At 42.9% G+C, this 21,932-nt stretch overlaps 1 protein-coding gene across 2 annotated transcripts in view; it reads left to right on the forward strand.

Moving 5' to 3' along the window:
- LOC138758141 (calcium uniporter protein, mitochondrial-like) overlaps positions 1-21,932 on the forward strand; it is a 143,572-nt gene that overhangs the window by 35,413 nt on the left and 86,227 nt on the right. Inside the window, exon 1 of one of the 2 annotated variants that reach the window (XM_069926655.1) lies at positions 6,076-6,102. The exons of the other annotated variant lie outside the window; for it this stretch is intronic. Coding sequence (XP_069782756.1) covers positions 6,091-6,102 — 12 coding nt within the window. The 5' untranslated portion in view covers positions 6,076-6,090. Of the gene's footprint in view, positions 1-6,075; positions 6,103-21,932 lie in introns of those variants that run through there. 2 annotated transcript variants of the gene reach the window in all.

A 21,932-nucleotide genomic window follows, 5' to 3' on the forward strand; every position in this document is an offset into this window, starting at 1 on the left:
GGATTTGACAATGGCTGGATGGGAGAGTAGTGGTGGATGATTGCTTCTCAGCCTGGAGGCCTGTGACTAGTGGTGTGCCTCAGCCTTGGACCGTTGTTGTTTGTCATTTATATCAATGATCAGGATGATAATGTGGTAAATTGGTCAGCAAGTTTGCAGGTGACACTAAGATTAAAGGTGTTGTGGACAGCGAAGAAGGCTTTCAAAGCTTGCAGAGGGATCTAGACCAACTGAAAAATTAGCTGAAAAATGGCAGATGGAATTTAATGTGGACAAGTGTGGGGTGTGGCATTTTGGAAGGAGAAAACCAAGAAAGGACATCCACGGTAAATGGTTGGGTCAGAGGGATCCGGGAATACAGGTACACAATTCCCTGAAAGTGGTATCGCAGGTAGATGGGGTTGTAAAGAGAGCTTTTGGCATATTGGTCTTCATAAATCAAAGGATTAAGTATGAGAGTTGAGATGTTTGGTAAAGTTGTATGAGACATTGGTGAGGCCAAATTTGGAGTATTATGTGAAGTTTTGGTCACAACTACAGGAAAGATATAAATAAGATAGACAGAGTGCAGAGAAGATTTACTAGAATGTTGCCCGGACTTCAGGAACTGAGTTACAGGGAAAGGTTAAACGGGTTAGGACTTTATTCCTTGGAGTGTAGAAGAATGAGCGGAAATTTGATAGAGGTATTTACAATTAAGAGGGGCATAGACAGAGTAAATGTAGATGGGCTTTTTCCACAGAGGGCAGGTGCGAAACAAACCAGAGTACATGGGTTCAGGGTGGAATTAGAAATGTTTTGGGGGAACATGAGGAGGAACCTCTTCACACAGAGAGTGATGGGTGTGTGGAATGAGCTGCCAGCTGAAGTGGTGAATCCAGACTTAATTTTAACCTGTAAGAAGAATTTGGACAGGTACATGGATGGGAGATTATGGAGGGCTATGGACTAGGTGCAGGGCGGCACGGTTGGTGATGCGGTTAGTGCAATGCCTTTACAACACCAACGATCGAGACTGGGGTTTGAATCGCACAAGTTTGTATGTTCTCCCAGTGTCTGCGTGCATTTTATCCAGGGGCTCTGGTTTCCTCCTACCGTTCAAAATGTACAAAGTGTAGGTTAATTGGGTGTAAATTGGGCGGCACTGACTTGTGGGCCGAAATGACCTGTTACCATCATGTCTTTCTAAATTTAGGTCCAGGTCAGTGGGACTAGGCAAAAAAAAATAGTTCAGCATAGACTAAAAGGGCTGAAGGGGCCTGTTTCTGTGCTGTAATTTCTATGGTTTCTGAATCATGTGAGTATAATTGAGTTTTTCAAGGAGGTGATAAAAAAATGATGAAGGTAAGGTGGTGGATAGGGTGTATATGGAGTTTATTGAGGCATTTAACAATTCCCCATGGTAGGCTCATTTGGAAAGTCATGAACCATGGGATCCAAGGAACCTTGGTTGCTTAAATTCTGAATTGACTTGCGTGCAGAAAGCAGGGTAATAGTAGATGGAGCATATTCTGCCCAGAGGTGTGTGACTGGTGGCATTCTGCAGGGATCTGTTCTGAGTCTCTGCTCTTTAATGTTTATAAAACACTTGGATAAAGAAGTGGAGGGATGGACCACTAAGTTTGCAGATGATACAAAGGTTGGAGGTGTTATGAAAAGTGTAGAAGGTTGTCATAGGCTACAACAGGATATAGACAGGATGCAGAGTTGGGCGGAGAAGTGGCAGATGGAGTTCAGTCTGCACTTTGAACTTGAAAGCAGAATATGTATTAATGGCAGGATTTTTAGCAGTGTGGAAGAACACATGAATCCTGACATCCGAGCCCATAGATCAATTGAATAATCTATGAAAAGATTGCTTACCTCCCTCTGCCACTGGACCTTTGGACTGCTGAGACATTGTTGGTCAACACAGTTTATTTTATTTGTCATTTAAAATGTGTTTAGCATAGGAAGTAAATGAAAAAAAGAGTCATATATGAACCCATATATATACACCTTGTTAATGTATAGATATTCAAAATGTTTTCATGTCATGATTTGCTATCAATGACTCCAAAAGACTGGAAAGTTACCAGAAGACTGCACGTGGACTCATGTTGCTGGTCCGATTCCAGGGTTTGTGCTGGAGGAGGGACTTGGACGTAACTGCCTTTATTAGGGAATTCCAAGGGGGAGGAGTCATAGGGTGAGGCGTCACAGGGTGAGGCAGTAGGGAGGTTAAACCATACACACAGAGACGGTGCAAATGGAACAAATAGCATTACTGTGGTATCACCACATTCACCCCCTCTTAAAAGAAAGTCCAGTGGGGTGGAGTGGGTTCAGTGTCCATCACAGGTTTAGCTGGTCTGGTGGTCTTTTCTGTCTCTGGGACCGCTGTAGTGCCAGCTGTGTCTCAGCTGCCAGTTCCTTGGCAATGTGATGAGTGTCAGTAGTTTGCATTTCCAGTAACTGGGGTATGTGGTAGTTGGTTGTGGTGTTAGGAACAGCTGGGGTGTGTTTTAGGGTAGGGTCCTGGGGTATATAGTGGTCAATCGGGGTGGTGGTGCTCACTGGGTGGTCAGTGGCAGTTTCAGGATCTCCTGTGCACGCCAGGTCCTGGATGAAGACAGTGTAATCGTGCCCATCTTGGTATGCCACCTAGGTGTATTGGGAGTTGGCGTGGAGGAGGTGGACCTTCTCAACCAGTGGGTCAGTCTTATGGTATTGCTTGTGCCTCCGGCGTATGACTGGTCCTGGGGACGCCAACTAGGCAACGTGGTCCCCAGTACGGACTTCCTGGGGAAGGAAAACATGCATTCATGTGGTGTGGTGTTGGAGGCCATACACAGGAGGGACCTAATCATGTGGAGCACCTTGGGGAGGACCAGTTGCCAATGGGAAACGGACAGGGCTTTCAATTTTAGTGATAGGAGGACTGCCTTCCAAATGGTAGTGTTCTCTCTTTCAACCTGGCCATTCCCTCTGGGGTTATAGCTGGTGCTTCTACTAGTGCCGATGCCCTACGCTAACAAACACTGACGCAACTCATCACTCATGAAGGAGGACTTCTGATCGCTGTGGATATAATTTGGATACCTGAATAGGATAAAGATGTTGTGCAGTGACTTTATGACCATTGCCGTAGTCTTGTCTGGGCAGGGGATGGCAAATGGGAACTGGGAGTACTCCTCAACGGAAGTGACACTGGGCAAGATGACGGCCTTCATGGCATGCACATGATACTGTTGCTCGGGGGCGGAAGTGCTGATCAAGATGGCTGCTGCTCCCTTTGTCCACATGCGGCACTGCTAGGGGAAGGTGAAAGTCTGGACTTACAAACTTTGGCATCACGACCCTGCTTCTCACATCCTGAGCACAGAGCTTCCTTGGCTGGGCAGTGTTTTTGAGGGTGCTTCTGTTGGCCACAAAAGTACCACTTAGGGTACTCAGCGGCAGTGGATAAAGTGAATCGGGGGTGTCCCTGCATGGTGGCAGCTTTGGACCCTGTGTCCCGAGATGGTGCCGCTTGCATCCCCTACGCGATGGTCGTGTGGTCAGTGGAGAATGAGTCCATGTTATGGAGGGCTACATCTAGCATTTTGGCTATATCTAAGGCCTTCTGAGAGGTCAATTCATCCTGTTTCAGCAGCTGCTGCAGATATAGTCTGATCTGATGCCTGCTACCCAGGCGTCCCGGACGAGCTCATCTGTCACCAGGTTGTTGCTTATGAGTGGCCGGGAGATGTCTCGTTCGTCCTAGGCATGTACTGATTTTGGAGCTTGTTCATTGCCTTTTCACACCTAGTGCAGCCCCTGATCACTGTCAAGGCGCAGTGACCAACTCACGATCATAGTAGATGCAACTTGTTGTTGTCTGATCCCACGACTTGAATGGAGGTGTGCAGGAAGTAGTTTAAAAAAGTGTAGCCAGAGCTCGAATTGGTCTAGGGCTTCAGGTGATTGTAGATTGATGTCTAACTTGTCTGGCCTCAGAAACTTATCCATCATGATAAAAAAATTATGGGAATAAAATTGATATGCTATCAATAACTGGAAGTTAGCAAACAACAGGCTTTTATTCCCATAAGACTGCACGTGCACTCATGTTGCTGACCCAATTCCAGGGTTCATGCCGGAGGAGGGATTTGGACGTAACCACCTTTATTAGGGACTTCCAAAGGGGAGGAGTCACAGGGTAAGGTAGCAGGGAGGCGGGCCAGCACAGAGACAGTTTCTTCTTTGGCTTGGCTTCGCGGACGAAGATTTATGGAGGGGTAATGTCCACGTCAGCTGCAGGCTCGTTTGTGGCTGACAAGTCCGATGCGGGACAGGCAGACACGGTTGCAGCGGTTGCAAGGGAAAATTGGTTGGTTGGAGTTGGGTGTTGGGTTTTTCCTCCTTTGTCTTTTGTCAGTGAGGTGGGCTCTGCGATCTTCTTCAAAGGAGGTTGCTGCCCGCCAAACTGTGAGGCGCCAAGATGCACGGTTTGAGGCGATATCAGCCCACTGGCGGTGGTCAATGTGGCAGGCACCAAGAGATTTCTTTAGGCAGTCCTTGTACCTCTTCTTTGGTGCACCTCTGTCTTGGTGGCCAGTGGAGAGCTCGCCATATAACACGATCTTGGGAAGGCGATGGTCCTCCATTCTGGAGACGTGATCTACCCAGCGCAGTTGGATCTTCAGCAACGTGGATTCGATGCTGTCGGCCTCTGCCATCTCAAGTACTTCGATGTTGGTGATGAAGTCATTCCAATGAATGTTGAGGATGGAACGGAGACAACGCTGGTGGAAGCGTTCTAGGAGCCGTAGGTGATGCCGGTAGAGAACCCATGATTCGGAGCTGAACAGGAGTGTGGGTATGACAATGGCACCATGGTATCAGCACACACCAGTAGTCACAGCGTCTGTCCATTGCAGCGTGGACTTCCTGCAGGAATTGAGATGATAGATTGGCTATTTCTTGCCTGAAGGAAAACTCTCAATTAGTTTTCTTTAGTGGGAAAATGATATAAATATTGTCAGACCGGTCGACTCTGTCTTCTTGTCAGCAGTTTATCAGCTATTTCCTTTCTCTTTAGATGAATTCAAGGTTGAATAAATATGCCTGTGAATATGTGTATATTTTCAACCAAGAATTAATTTGTATATAGTTTGCATATACAAATTGCTGGAGTTTGGAATTGTGTTTCATGTTCTTTTGAATTCAAATTAAAAGCTTCTCTTTGACCACACCTATTCCCACTGTGATCTCAGACTGTTCAACATCCAGACTTGAATGAGTTGTAATTTCCTTCCATTAAAATTCAAAAGATAACTTCGAGTCTTCATTACTGTCTCTATACCATTTTGATTATTTCCGAAGCAAGTCTGCACCAGATAGTTCAGGCCTGGAACTTGACTACTCCATTGGAGTTGAGCTTCTGCCCCATATCTGCCTTTTCCAGGTGGTGCCTTACCTCAAGAAGCAAAGGTAGATGTAATGTTCTCGTTAGATGATGGGGAGACCTTGCGTTCTGGTTCAGCCGTGCTCAGCGTATAGCTGCAAGTCATCTCAGCATGTGGGATGTTTTGTCTGGGCTCTCACTCTCTCTCACCTGCATCTGCCTGCAATAGTTGATACCCAAAGTCGCTTAAGGTCATCGAGACCTGGAAAAGAACAGGGCCGTCCTGCAGTACATGATGAGAACCCCTTCCAGAATGACTTTGACGGCTCAGTCCTGTGGCCAGAGTTGGTGACTGCTTAACCATTCAAAGTCTTCAAATGTCCGTGAGCAAAAATGTCAGAATTCACATGAACATTAAAATGTCTTTGAGAGTTTGCTGTTCACAAATAATATGTATAACTGCACTGAAATTTGTTTTGCTTGCAGCTACACAGGCACAAACCAAATTATGAGAGAACAAAGATAATAAAAATGACAAGATAAATATTCACAGTTGCAGTTATTGCACAAGTGTGGTGTTACAATAGTGTACACTGATCTATTATCTCAAAGTAGTGTTCTGGTTAGAGAAGGAGAAGATTTAACAGCTTCTGGAAAAAGCCATTCTTGAACATGGAGGTGCCTGAGTTCAGGCTTCTGCCTGAAGATAGCTGTGAGAACAGATGGTGACCAAGGTGATGGGGTTCATAAATGCTTTTTGTTGTTTTCTTGATGCAAGGCCTCACATGGATGCCTTCAAGGGATAGGAGGTTAATACCTTCTGTAACCTTCCCATTCCTGTGCACTTGAATTTCCAAACCAGACTGTGTGACAATCAATCAGTAGACCTTCCACTCTTCATTAGAGTGGTTGACGGCGTGCTGAATTTCCTCTCACTCCTCAGAAAGTGGAAATGTCGGTGTGCCTTTTTTATGGCTACCTTGATATGCTGGCCCTGGGAGAGATTCTCCATTATGTGGACACACAGGAACCTTCTCCACCATTCTCCAGCAATGATCCATGGTCCCTCCCCCTCCCCTTCCTAAAGTCCTTCATACACTTCTTAGTTTTAATGATGCGAGGAGCAAGAATGTTAAGATTGTTGATCTCCATCCTATATTCTAATTATTATCTGTTATTCTTTAATTTTTTTGAATATTTAATTTAAAAAATTTTTTTGGCCCACGAGCCCAATTTACACCCAATTAACCTACAACCCCAGTACGTTTTGAATAGTGGGAGAAAACCAGAGTCCCCATGGAAAACCCACGCAAACTTGGGAATAATGTACAAACTCCTTACAGACAGCGTGGAATTCTAACCTTGGTCCTGATCGGTGGCGCTGTAATGGCATTGTGCTAACAGCTACACCAACCGTGCTGACCCATTTATAGTGTCGGCCAACCATGGTGGTGCTGTCAGTGAATTTATAGATGCGTTGGAGCCAAGCATAGCTGAGAAATCATCGAATAGAGCAGGGAACTAAGCACGCAGCCTTGAAGTGCTCCTCTGTTGATGGTGAGTAAGGAGGAAGAGATGTGGCCAATCCCTACTGATTAGGGTCTTGTGTTGAGGGGACATTTGTAAAGGGAGGAATCCCTGAGCTTGATTATTAATTTTGCTGGTAAGATGGTGTTAAACGTTGAGCTGCAGTCAGTGAATAACAGTCTGATGTCAGTGTTCCAGTGGTCCAGGTGATCCTAATTGTTAGGTCTGCTTTGTTCATGAATGAGTGAGACAAACACCAGGCTGAGTCGAAATCAGGGTTCTTTGTTCTTTATTACCGGATTGTAACACTTGCGACTAACAAAGTTAGTCGGAGAATGCATTCTGCCGTTATCAGCAAAATGGTGATTTTTTATACCCTTGGATACATGCTTAGAACATCATCATATCATTACTTGTCCAATGACTAAAACTGTTGCTATCCTTTCCCTGCTAGCTTCCTGCCTCTCAATCCATCAATGTCTCTCTTATCTTGTAAGTACAAGGATGCATTTACATCTTGTTACAGCCCTGTACATTCCCATCTCATGATGTTTTACCTAACAGGAGTACAAGGACACCTCCCCTTCTTGTTACTGCCCTGTACAGGGTAACTCCCTACACATTCCCATCTCATGATGTTTTACCTTACAATCCCTCCTTTGTCCTCTTTAGAGGACAATCTCGCCCTGACTATGCTACCACCGCGTTACATTAGTTCGCCTATTATTGCCAAGCTCTATACGGGTTCTGTTCACAGGGTAGTTCGGCTGGTGGGCGAGGGCTCCCCCAACCCTCCTTTGCGTACACCCCCCATCCGTCACCCCGATCCCATTGCCCGTTTACAAGTTTCATCCCATTTGCCCCCAAGCAAAAAACTAGCTAACCCCCCGTACATTAGTAAATTCCCAAGTTAACATATGGTCTACAATCTAATTCATAATACTTGTTCTACAATCTGATTAATAATGTTTGTGTTACAATCAATGTTATAATATTTGGGTTACAAGCAAGGTTAAAATTATATGTGTAACAATCTAATTCACAATCCCTCCTTTCCATCACATTCCCCGTCAGACTCCAGATCGATCTCAGCAACTTTCTCCGCCTCCTGTAATGTGAGATAGTCTTGCTCCACAGCCTGCACAGCTTGATATTTCGGAGGCAGTTCATCACGGTCAGCAAAGGCTTTCTCTATGGTCCTCGTGACCAGCGTTCGAATGCATGGAATACAACAACAGCCACAAGTGATAAAAATTGATACAGAAATGAACAAACCCAGCAAAAGTTGTCCTAACAATGTGCTCCATCTCCCAAACACTCCCTGTAACCAGAATAAAACAGGATTGGAGACTCCAGACTGGGCTTTTAATTCTTTCGCCAATGCCCTAAGTTTCGTTAACCCCTTAGTGAGTGATCCATCTGGCCCTGTGTTATTAGAGATAGAAGTGCAGCATAGATCTCCAAACATAGCACACACTCCACCTTTCTCTGCCGGGACTATATCAATCACTATCCTATTCTGAAGTGTCATAAGGGAAGTTTCTGACAGTTGTTGATGTATTGCCTCAACAACGTCCCTGGTCAAATTTGCAAGGCGCTGGACATTATAGTGAATAAGGTTGATCCTATTAACATTCTTATTTACAGTGATGGGAAATATTGCACTAAAAACAGGAAAGCTTTCAAACCCAGCTGCAATCTCATCGGCTAATTTAAATTCGTCCGGAATATTCCGGGCTTGGCCAATGGCATCAATCCATACCCCATCAGGGTTCCTTCCTCCCGGCCCCAAGAGTCCAACACTCCTCCTTTTTCTCCACAGCCAACTCTCTGTGTGGCGCAATTCTAGGGAATCCTCGTCTCCCTCCTGCCTTTTGACAATCAGCACTGGCGCATTAAGGGTTACTAGAGCACACCGACCATCCCAGTTAGCGGGGAGCCAGTTGTACAGCACTCTTCCTCCACAAAACTCATCTGTGTAGTCATGCAATCTGCTACAAGTCTCCTTAGTTTCAGATTCATTTTTTTTTTGTTATGGGACCTCAAAATCATCCCCTGTATATGTTCATGATAACCAGTAACCTGTTTGGCTGCCCTGTCAGGCACCCATGTGGCGTTTTCCCTGCTAATAGTAGGTCGTCTACATACTGAATCAGTGTAACATCTTCCGGGAGCTTTAATTTCATTAGGATTTCGCTAAGGGCCTGATTGAACAGTCCTGGACTGTCCTTATAACCCTGAGGTAATCTAGTGTATGTGTACCGATGTGCTTGGTAAGTGAAAGTTAACCAGTCTTGGCATTCCTCAGCTAATTTCAAGCAGAAGAATGCGTTTGCCAGATCAATGACAGTATAGTATTCGTGCTCCGGACTCAGAGCCCTAAGTGCTACATATGGGTCTGGGACTGGTCTCCCGATGGTCTTGGTAGCCAAGTTAATCTCCCGGAGGTCGTGTACCATCCTCCAGTCTTTTCTACCCTGTTTGGGAACAGGCATGATGGGCGTGTTCCACATACTGTCAGGTGCCGCCCTTAAAACCCCTGACTCCATTAACCCTTCTATCGTTCCTTTAATACCCTCCTCCTGACTGGGCGACAAGCGGTATTGTTTTCTCCATATTGGTTTCTGCCCGGGGTTGGCCAATTCTAGAAATACCTCTCCTTTTATTACTCCCACATCATAGGGCCCCGTTGTCCATATATGTGGACTCAGATTAGAAAGATATTTGTCTGAGTCTCTGTGATCAATATTTTCTCCTTCTATGGCTCGGTCTCTTTCTACTTTCTCATTCACTACCTGGTCCCATGCTTCAATATTCAGTCTGACAAATTTTCCTCCCTCCGAGGTGGAATATCCCGGGATTTCTGTCTGCCTGTATTCACACCCTATCGCTTCCTTTACCATCGGACCCAGCTGTCGAGCGTGATGATCTTTGGCAATACCCAAGGTCACATGAGGCACACTTTCTACTCCTAAGCAGAACCACTCCATTTGTTCTTCTGTCATGACAACCATAGCAGCTATTCCCTCCTTACCTACAAAGATAAATGGACAATGTATCGTTTCTGTCTTCCCTTCTTTTAGAGAGTCCCACCTCTCCTCATATTCCTGGTCCGGGTGGATGGTGTAGTTTAATGTAACATGCATAGGATCTAGTGGATAATGGTAATCCCCATACCGAGGAATACTGGCCCTCCACTCAAAAAACTGTTTAATCAGCCCTGGGCCTGGTTCATCATACAGTAGCCGACTCCAGAAAATACTAACCTCCACAGAGTCTTCTGAAGCGTTAGATGGGGTCATTACTATAAACTGTCCTCCCCTTCTTATTGTATCCCCTGGGTATGTTAACCGAAGGCCCTTCTCAGAACATTGTATGGTTATTCCTAGTTTGGTAAGAATGTCCCTTGCTAATAAATTAATGGGGCAACTTGGCACAACCAGGACAGGCGTTTTAACCCTTTGTCGTCCAAATGTCATGTCGATGTTATCTGTATAGGGCTGTGTTTCCCTTATCCCGGAGAATCCTATTGTAGATAATGTTTTGCCCGAAAATGTGCTCCCTGGGGGTTTTTTAATCACTGTCGTAACTGCTGCCCCTGTGTCAACCATAAATTCAATTTTTTCTCCATTTACCGTCCCCCAAATTTTTGGTGGCTCCCAGGGAGGCGTGATTTTTGATTCTCCAGGGCACCTTCAATAATCAACTTCAGCACCTTCCTCAATATAGTCATTACACTGAGGTGCCTGGACTTGTTGATCACTCTGCCACCCCCCGATTCTCTGGGGCCCATCAATGTGTCCACCCCTACCCCTTGCTTGTCCTCTTAAGTTTCCTCCTCTTCCCCGATAGCCTCTCATAGAGGGTAATCTTTTTCCCCTTGCTCTCCCAGCCTCCGGACAGTTCCGCTGGTAGTGTCCAGGATTTTGGCAGTACCAGCATACTGCATGTTCCCCTCTATACATTGTACCTAGCTGTCTTTCCCAACCATTTCTTACTTGGGGTCCCGGATTTATCACTGGCCCCATGACCTGTGGGACTATCTGTTGGGCCGCTAATTTAACCCCTATATTTTCTATGGCTCTCACCAATTTATCGGTTGTCTTGTCCACCTCCTTCTGGGACGCACTTTCTGACTTAGCATGCTCTGATTGACGATGTCGTTTGATTGCATGTGTCAGGTGTCTTTTCCACAAATCCTCTGACATTGTCTCTAATCCCACAATGTCCCTTAATTTTGCTTGAACCGTAGCAGGTAGTCCGTTTATTATCCCATTACGAAAGTGAGCCCTTCCTAAAGGGCTGTGGTCGGGTCTTTCTCCAGTCCCTGTTTCCCATAAGTCCCATGCTCGAGTGAAATACTCGTGTGCAGTCTCTCCTTCCTTTAGTTGAAGGGTTACCAAGGCATCCAAACTATAGGGTGTAGGAAATGTTTCTCTAAGTGCTTCCCAAAATTTATTCCGAAGTGGGTTAAATTCTATTTCATCCCCCAATTTACTGCTTCTTACAATTTTCTCTATTTGCTTCAGGGCCCCTTCTGCCTTTAATTTTATCATGATAGTTCTGACATCTGCGAGTGCTAATTGTTCTTGGCAGGTTTCTCGCTCAAAACAAGAAATCCATGGACTAGCCCCATTACTCAACGGAGGTAGTTTTTTCATTAAACTCTCTAAGTCCATTCGTGACCAGGGTACATATTTTTGAGTTCCCCGTCCCGTGATCAGTAATGGGCATTGATATCTCAATTTTGGGGATTTCTGCTCCTTCTTTACTCTTGGCATGCATTTATTTATCCCACCTTGTTCTGACTCTTCTTCGTCACTGTCACTGTCCCTATCAGCTTCCAATGTCTCAGGGTCAAAGGTATATTGGTCACGTTCATCTCTAAGATAATCTTTTCGGCCATAGTTTAGTTGTTTCACATCTTTCTCTTTTGTTCTATGTCCAGTAGGCATGTCTATTTTTCTCCCTCCCGAGTCTTTTCCTTTTACTTTCCTCCCATGGTGGATCGTATCTCGTTTCCTCATCTGTACTACACTTTTCGTCCTTTACTCCTATTACCATTCCTTCAGCTTTAATTTCTCCTGACAGTGTTGTAGTTATCTTTTCCACTTCCTTCAATACACCTACCATTAATTCTTTTTGATCCTCACTGATCTGCCCCAGCACATTAATATCTCTGTTTATTTTTTTTAATGTTATCCTGAACCTTTTTCATGTTCCATTTCTGTATCTCTAACTCCTTTTCTATTTTCTTGGACTCCAGAGGGGTCTCTACATCTATTACTCCCCCTTCTATTTTTATTAAAGGGGCCTGTACCTCGTCTGATGTGTCCCTATTCCCGTGGTTCTTGTCACACCCCAGTGTCTCAATATCTGAATATAAGGGACGTGACTCCAGTGTCCCATCTGGGGTGCCAGAGAGAGAGAGAGAGAGAGAGAGCATAGCGAGAGAAAGAGATAGAGAGGCAGATACACAGAGCACAAGAGATAGAGAGAGAAAATGCCTTGCACTGGCCCCACTGGGAGAAAAGTCTTCAGATTAACACTTTCGTTTCAAAGGTTTTAAAAGGTTCTCATCCTGTGATCACTGGTCTGGATCAGATTGGATCTCCCACCACTGGGAACTATCACTCCTTCCTTCCCTCCCACCTCGAGTGAGCTACACGTCAGCCCACAATGTCTGCCCTGATCCCGCAATGGTGGGGGTGCGGGAAAGAGGGAGGGAGAGAGGATAAAACAGGATCCCATTTGATGCGGAGCTGGAATTGTGGGCACAAAATTAAAACCAAATTGTATTTCTCTGCCCTGCCCAACCTGGGGATTTCAGGGCAGCACCGCCACAGATTGGGATTGGGAGGGGGAGTGGGTGAGAGAGGAGGGGGGGGAGAAGAGAGAGAGGGGGAGAGAAGAGAGAGGGGGGGAGAGAAGAGAGAGGGGGGAGGGTGAAAGGAGGGAGGGAGAGAGCAAACCCGGACACTTCGTGGCTGGAAACTGGAAACAGGCACTTTTCCTTTCCCTTCTGTGTTTTGTTTCTTCCAGCTTATCTAAGCCTCTACGTTTTAAAATTTTTTTTTTTCCTCACCTGTCAGGAACATCTCAGTGCCCCCGGGTAACCAACCCCTCTTCCTCCAGCGGTCTACACATTTTCGGAGCATTTTTTGTTTTTCCAATGCCGCATTACTGGTATTTCGCTCCTCTAATTCCTGATTAATTTCCTTAATAACTTGGTCAAAAGTCTTAGCAGGCAACTGTACAGCCATAGCTGCGGGACCGCTTTCTAATGCCTGTTTTAATTTAGGTTCTTGTCCGTTTAGGGGATCTATGTCAACGAAAATTGCTTTTAAAAATGTCTCCTTGCAAGCTGGATGACTAATATCTTTTAAAAGAACAGTCTCTAAGTCTTGTCCTCCAATTGACTTCAGACTGTCCTGTATACTCTGATTGCTCGTTTTCCACTCTCTGTTTTCCCAAAGGGGTCTGAAAGTTAAATTACAACTAGAAAACCAAATATTTGGGCTATACTTTTGTCCTGTTTCCCTGTACCAATCTATGAATTTACGTAACTTTATCTCCTTGGTGATGTTGGGAATACCCTCATTTAACTTATCAAAAGTATTTCGAATAAACTGGGTGTCTCTTAGGAGTTTGTCAACTTTTTCATTAATATCTCCTACCTGATCCGGACACAGCTGTCGCAGCCTTCTGTCGTCGTTCTTGTTCACCAGGCAGGCGTCCCTGAGTACTTTTTTTGTTGTCTCAAGGTCTCTAGTGTCTGCTGTGGTATTCCACCACGGCGAATTGGGGAAATAAATTCTTAACTTCTCAAGTGTACAGACATTATCATACCTACCGGACATTTATAAGTCAGTCTCTCAGATACAATTGAGGCCAATAAGCCTGAACCTTTGTTTTCTTTCAAAGCCCAACCTTCACGTGGGAGATTTCTCCTCTTAATAACCAGTTTAGGGCAGAAAACTCAGGTCCTCAATTGTTTATAGACCACCTTCTCACTCTATTGGACTTTGCAACGACACAATAAAGACTTTTAAACTCTAGTAGTTTCTTGCGAAGCACTTAATAAATGTCATTCAAACACCTTAAGGACTTTTATCTTGTCTGTAATCACTTACGTGTTACAATCCTGGCATGCGACCTTCAATTGTGGTCGTCTAATTTGTCCGATCTCCAGTTCTTACTGACAATCATAAAGATTTTAAAAAAAAGAGAATTTTGTTAAAACAGGCTTCTCTGGACCTTTTTATCAGCCGGCTGAGATGATTGTCAGAAAAAACAGAAACCGTCGTCCAGTGTTCACTCACCCATCACGTCGGGGTCACCAAATTGTTAGGTCTGCTTTGTTCATGAATGAGTGAGACAAACACCAGGCTGAGTCGAAATCAGGGTTCTTTGTTCTTTATTACCGGATTGTAACACTTGCGACTAACAAAGTTAGTCGGAGAATGCATTCTGCCGTTATCAGCAAAATGGTGATTTTTTATACCCTTGGATACATGCTTAGAACATCATCATATCATTACTTGTCCAATGACTAAAACTGTTGCTATCCTTTCCCTGCTAGCTTCCTGCCTCTCAATCCATCAATGTCTCTCTTATCTTGTAAGTACAAGGATGCATTTACATCTTGTTACAGCCCTGTACATTCCCATCTCATGATGTTTTACCTAACAGGAGTACAAGGACACCTCCCCTTCTTGTTACTGCCCTGTACAGGGTAACTCCCTACACATTCCCATCTCATGATGTTTTACCTTACATAATGCAGAGTGGAGTGCCAACGAGATAGTGTCCGCTCTTGACCTGTTGTGTCTGTAGGTAAATTAAAGCGGGTCCAGGTCATTCCTCAGACAGTTGATCTGCTCCATAATTAACCTCGCAAAGCAGTTCACCACGAAAGAGATAAGTGCTGCTGGCCAATAATCGTTGAGTGGGCAACAAATAAAATTAGAGAAGACAATAAACCATTGGAATACAAGGGTCAAAATTTTTTTTTTTACCCAGACATGTTTTGATCTCTTAAAGAAGAGGAAGGAGTTTAATACAGTAAAATTGATCCTATGGAAAAAAGGTTATAAATTTATGTTAAGACATCCAGCTGTGCTTAAAATATTTATCCCTGGGAAGCAAAACAGACTGTTCTCAGATCCGGAAGAAGCACAAGAATTTGCAGAATGCTTGTAGGACAGAAGGAGAGAATGAAGAATGGCAAAAAAAATATAAAGATGTAAAAACAATGTATATGTAAAGAACTAAAGAAGGGAAAGAGAGGGGAAGAAAGGAAGTAGGGGGGGGGAAAAAGGGAGAACTTTGTTATATGTGTTCATAAAAAAAAAAGTTTTCTGGGGGGGTTGGGGGGAGAGAATAACCGTCACTGAAAAATCGGTTGACGCTTGCGAGCAGGTTCGCAATCCAAATGGAAAGGGGAGTTGTGGTTGCCCGGCAAGGGATAAGAGACAACTCAGAGAGGAGGGGGGGGGGATATTTGGGGTTAAGGGAATATTGGATGTGTGAGTTGTTGAATTATTTTATGTTTTAAATGTGTTGTCATACATTGAGTTTAAAAAGGGAAAACAGATGAAAATGGGGAAAAGGGGGATTGTGGTGGTGAGGAAGCGGAAATGAGGTGTAAACAGGATACGAGATGGCCATGTTGAACTATATGACTATAAACATTAATGGAATACATAACCAAATTAAACGGAAGAGGCTATTAAATTTATTGAAAAAAGAAAAAATAGATATAGCATTTGTGCAGTAAATGCATCTAACTGAAGTGGAACATAATAAATTAAAGAGAGACTGGGTAGGGCACGTAGCGGCAGCATCATATAATTCAAAAGCTAGAGGTGTAGCTATATTAATTAACAAAAATGTACCAATCAAAATAGAGGTGGAAATAATAGATCCAGCAGGGAGGTATGTAATGATAAAGTGTCAGATATATTCAGAATTTTGGAATTTGCTCAATATATATATATGCACCTAATGAAGAGGATCAAAAGTTTATGCAAGATATTTTTTTGAAGATTGGAGATACATTGGTTGTAAATATATTGATAGGAGGGGATTTTAACCTTAATTTGGATCCAATGTTGGATAAAACTGGACAAAAGACTAGCAAAAAGAATAAAGTGGCCAAATTTATGGTTAAATCAATGCAGGAAATGAAACATATGGATATATGGAGGAGGCAGCACCCAAGAGAGAAGGAATACTAATATTATTCGAGTCGACATAAAACATACTCAAGGATTTGTATGTTTTTGTTGTCAGCCCATATTCAAGGGAGAGTTAGGAAAACTGAATATAAAGCAAGATTACTATCTGATCATTCACCCCTGTTATTAGCAATAGAACTGGAGGACATCCAACCAAGAACATATAGATGGAAGTTAAACTCCATGCTACTTAAAAGGCAGGAATTTAGAGAGTTTATTGAATGCCAAATTAAAACATATTTTCAAATAAATACGGAATCAGTGAACGACAAATTTATATTATGGGACGCAATGAAAGCCTTCATTAGAGGGTAGATAATAAGTTATGTAACTAAGATGAAAAAGGACTACAATTGGGAAATAGAGCAGTTGGAAGGGGAGATAGTAAGTACAGAAAAGGAACTAGTAAAAAGAGATGATATAACAAAAAGGAGAGAATTGGCAGACAAAAATAAAATATGAAACATTACAAACGTATAAGGTGGAGAAGAACATAATGAAAATAAAGCAAAAGTATTATGAACTAGGAGAAAAAACATAAAAAATTAGCTTGGCAACTTGAAACAGAACAAGCTAAAAGAACTGTATTGGCAGAAAAAGGACAAACAAATTATGTATAATCCAGTAGAGATTAATGAGAACTTTACGGAATTTTATGACCAATTATACCAAACTGAGAACGAGGGGAAAGATGATAAAATAGAAGAGTTTTTAGCTAAAATTGAACTGCAGAAATTGCAAGAAGAGGAATAAAACAAACTGATAAAACCATTTGAAATAGAGGAAGTACAGGATATATTAAAAAAGCTGACAAGCAATAAAACCCCTGGTGAGGATGGATTCCCAATAGAATTCTATAAAACATTTAAAGAGTTATTAATTCCTCCTCTCCTAGAAGTAATGAACCTGATAGAAGAAACACAAAACTTGCCAGATTCATGCAAGTCGGCAATAATTACAGTAATACCAAAGACAGGGAAGAATACACTAACACCAGCATCATATAGACCAATATCTCTACTTAATTCAGATTATAAGATAATAGTGAAATTATTTGCAGACAGATTGGCTGATAGTGTACCAAAAATAGTAAAACAAGATCAAACTGGATTTATTAAAAAAAAGATGAAGACTGAATAATGTCTGTAAATGTATTAATCTAATTCATGCAGTTCAAGGAAATAAGAAGCCAAAAGTGGCTGTTGCTTTAGATGCGGAAAAAGCCTTTGACAGAGTAGAATGGAATTATTTATTCAAAGTATTACAGAGGTTCAATCTACCAGAAAAATATATTAATTGGATTAAAGCATTATATAATGGACCATTGGCGAAGGTAACAGTAAATAGATATGTATCGAACCAATTTAAATTAAGTAGGTGAACTAGGAAGGGATGACCATAATCTCCCTCACTGTTCGCTTTATCAAAAGAACCATTGGCAGAACTGATAAGAACAGAAAATAAAATAAAAGGGATAAAAATAAAGGAGGAGAATAAAATCAGTTTATTTACAGATGACATCATTGAACCATACTTAAGAGAACCAGAAATATCAATAAAAGAATTACATAAGAAATTGAGGGAGTATGGAGAAATATCGGGGTACAAGATCAATGCAAATAAAAGTGAGGTGATGCCAATGAGTAATGCGGATTATACAGAATTTAAAAAAGAATCACCATTTAAATGGCAAACAAAAGCAATCCGATACCAAGGTATTAGGTTAGATAATAACTTAAGCTACCTGTACAAATTCAATTATCAGCCATAATAAAGAAATTGCAGGAAGAATTAGAACATTGGAAATAATTAACACTAACATTGATAGGGAGGGTAAATTGCATTAAAATGAATGTCTTCCCAAGGATACAATACATTTCAATCTTACCAATTCCCTTAGCAGAATGGTACAAACAAGGGGGTTTACAGCTACCAAACTTTAAGAATTATTAAGGAGCAGCACAATTAAGATATCTATCAGATTTTTATCAAACAAGGGAAAAACCAGATTGGACCAAGATAGAACTAGATAAAATAGGGGAGAAGGTACCGGAACATATACTTTATAAGTGGTATGAAAAGCTGGTGCAATATAAAAACTCATCAGTACTGCATCATTTATACAATATATGGAAGAAGATTTACTTAAAAAGGAAAAAAAAACAAATGACCAAATACCAAAATTACTATTGACGCAAAATCCGCTAATCCCTTTTACAATAGATAACCTTTCCTTTAGAGAATGGGAGAGAAAAGGAATTAAAAGAATAGAAAATTGTTTTTTGGGAAATAATTTATTAACATTTGAACAGTTGAAGTACAAATATGGAATGATACAATGTTTACATATCATCAACTGAAAGCTTATTTAAAGGATAAATTGGGAAACAGACTGAGATTACCAGAAGGAAGCATGTTATATCCAAGTCCTGCCTGAGGTCATGACCAAATGTGGATGGTGGAGCAGTGAGGCAGCAGGTTGTGCCCTCTGTGCTGGGTTGCTTGTTCATGCAAAGCTTCAGAACCATAATTACCACTTTCACGTTCTGATCCCAGTGAACCACTTCTTCCCTTTTTATTCTATTTCTCTCCTTGAGTCAGAGAAAGAAACTGCCTCTTCAGCCCAGCGAGAGCATGATGACCATTGCCCATCTATTTATGCCAACCCTACATTAATCTGCCTTTATTCTAACCGGTAAGGACAATTTTTAATGCCAAATTAACATGCAAATCTGCAAGTCTTTGGGATGTGGGAGCAAACTACAGTACCTGGAAGAAACCCATGTGGACACAGAGAATGTGTAAACATCCTATGGACAGCGCCTGAGGTCAGGGTTTAATCCAGGTCTCCGACCCTGAAAGATATCAGCTCTCCAGCCATGCCACCCGCTCTCTCTCAAGGAGCTCTCATCCATTCACCTCTGGGTGGGCAAGCGGTAGTCGGCAATGCAACTCGGGCGGGCGAGCGGTAGTTGGCAGCGCAACTTGGGCAGGCGAGCGGTAGACGCCAGTGTGACTCAGGTGGGGGAGGGGGGGTCGTGAGAGACGGCAGCGTGACTCGGGCGGGTGAGGGGAGGGGGGGTCATATTATAAACGGAAGTAAATTTTACCCTTTTTTTTCCCCTCAAAAATGGGGTGGGGGTCGCATTATACACTAGTATTTATGGTAATTTCTGAATCCATGATCAATTTAAAGCAGTAGTGTGATTCACCCCTGCCTGAAGCCAAATGTCTTTTTTAAACTCTTTTCCTTTTTTGAATTTGAAACATCATACATGTTCAGACTGAACACAAAATGTCTTATTTTATGTGGGTTGTTATGACTTCTAAATGAGGAGCGTTGCTAAACTAACAAATTTCTGCTACCTTAGAAAATGTGGGAGCAATGAACTTCAATGGATTATATTTGTAAGTTAATTTCAAATACAATTTCCTGCGTGCACTGCAGTTTTATTGGGGCTCTTGAGTGACAGTAACTTTGGACAATCTGCTTAACAGCATTTGGTCATTGAAAAGTTATTCTTGAGTATTGGCTACTTGTATGACAACAGTTGACATCACTGATGTCACACAAGTAGCTCCATTTGGGATCATTAAACCTGTCCGCATTGATGGGGCAGAGTGGAGATAGCTGGAGCATTCAAGTTCCTGGGAGTCCATGTTTCAGAAGACCTCTCCAGGAGCCAGCACACAAGGCAACAGCAAAGTGGACAGGCTAATGCCTCTACCTTCTAAGGAGTCTGAGGAGATATGGCATGTTGTTGAATACTCAATCAAACTTGATTGGAGATGCACTGTGGAAGGCATACTGACAGATTGCATCATGGCCTTTTATGGTCATTCGAATGCCAAGGAACATAGAGAGCTGCAGAAGGTGACCATTCCATCAACAGAATACATCTATGTGAGGCACTGACTCAAGGAGGCAGACAGCGTCATAAAGAACTCCCATCACCCTCGTCGCAACCTGTTCTCTGTGACCTTTCTATCGGACTACTGAACTTCCCCTTGTTACACTAATCAGGGTCTGATCAGACACCACAGAAGGACTGTCTGCACTCTTGAACGAGGGTAACATTGAATATTTATTCACTATCTTTTGTTTGAATTTATTGTCACTTTTTAATTCAATTATGTTTATTATTGTAGTTGTCGTTTCCTTTGTGAAGTACCTGTTTGGCTGCAGCAAGTAAGCATTTTGGTGGTTATAAACATTGTACCTGTACAGTAAGCTCATTAATTGTTATCCTCCTCAGGAGCTGAAGTCATCAGTGTGGCCCACTGGCTGAGCTGAGCTAAGTCAGTAATCTGGGCCATTCCAGTCTAATTGGTCATCTTCTGTCAGGTTTTAGAAAAAAATTCTAAAGCTATTTCCCAAAAGGTCATTGTAGGAGCCGAAATGTACCTGATTGGGGTGTGATAGTCTACGACCGTGGGTCCGGAGACTGTGCGCGTTCTGTTTCTGCCGGTGCCCATGCGCATTTCACATGGGGTTGTTGGCGCATGCGCGGGGGTTTGGACGGGCTTAGTGAGTCAATTAGCCTCCGTTGACTAATGGCGGGATAGACGGTAGGGGAGTAGGGCTCTGTTATTTTCTGTTGACCGTTAGACATTAGGCGATACCAGGTACATGATCGTTACCATGGGTTCATGGTCGTTAGGATAGACATTTTCACGGACATTAGGATGTTATTGTTATCAAGTTTATAAAAGTTATGAGTCCTTTTGTGTTAATTTATAATTTGTTTAAAACTCGTCTGGATTTGGAAAGAAGTTTTTCTAATATGTCATGGACAAGAGCCTACTTAGCCTCCGAGTGGCTTTTTTAAAAAAAAACGGATAGTGGTTGCTACATTTAGTCAACAGGAAACCTATTGGACAGGATTGAATTGGACATTATTGGAACATTTGGAGAGGAAACAGTCCTAACAGCCCTCTTTGGTTTGGAGCGATACTGAAACCTATGTTGGAAATGCTGAAAGCAGGCCATTGGCAGCAATTTATCCCCATCGGTCTGAGGGGTCCAGGGCTGCTAACCCTAGAGTAGAATGCCCTACGTACATGCTGAAAGAGTAGTTTGTGGATATTCACAGCAAAATCATTGAAAGTTGCCACGGTAAAAACTCGTTCGTTAACAGCAGTGCATCACAACCATCAGAAGCGGTAGGATTACTTTTATCGATTCCTTCTGTGTTATTTATTTAGTTTGAACACAGTTTGGAGGAGCAGCCGCTTCTCCACTGGGGAACTGTTGAATTTGTGCTCATGTTGTGCATGCCTGTGCTTGAGCTTGGTGGACGGTTGGATGGAGACACATAAAATGGCCACTGCCAGCGCTCCTGCTGCTGGCGTCATCGCTGAGGCGCGATTAAAGCCACCGCAGACATCGTCGACTAAATTTGAAGACAGCAACTTGGAAACGGCTGAAGGTGTGTCACGAAATGTTGGTGAAGAGGAGGAAGGTGCAAAGGATGCACAGTTCAAACTAGAGAAAGAGGCAAATATTCAGGCAACATCTGACATGCAGGATGAAATACCACCAGGTGACAGTGAGTGGCATGTTGGAAGCAGGAGAAGCCAACCAAGTTCTTCTGGATCAAGCTCCAGAGTTTCCAGTACAACATCTGCACGTAGAGTGGGTGAGGTTGAGTGGCTCCTCTTGTTGCATGATAAGAAATTGCTTAAGAATAAATTTGCCTTGGAGCAGTAGATGGAGCAGGTAAGGAGGGAAGAGATGCAGTAGGAGGAGCGGTCAGGAGGGAAATGGAGCAGCTGGAGCTGGAAGCAAACATTGCTGC

Source organism: Narcine bancroftii, chromosome 3 (assembly GCF_036971445.1).
Source record: "Narcine bancroftii isolate sNarBan1 chromosome 3, sNarBan1.hap1, whole genome shotgun sequence".
NCBI classification, from domain to species: Eukaryota; Metazoa; Chordata; class Chondrichthyes; order Torpediniformes; family Narcinidae; genus Narcine; species Narcine bancroftii.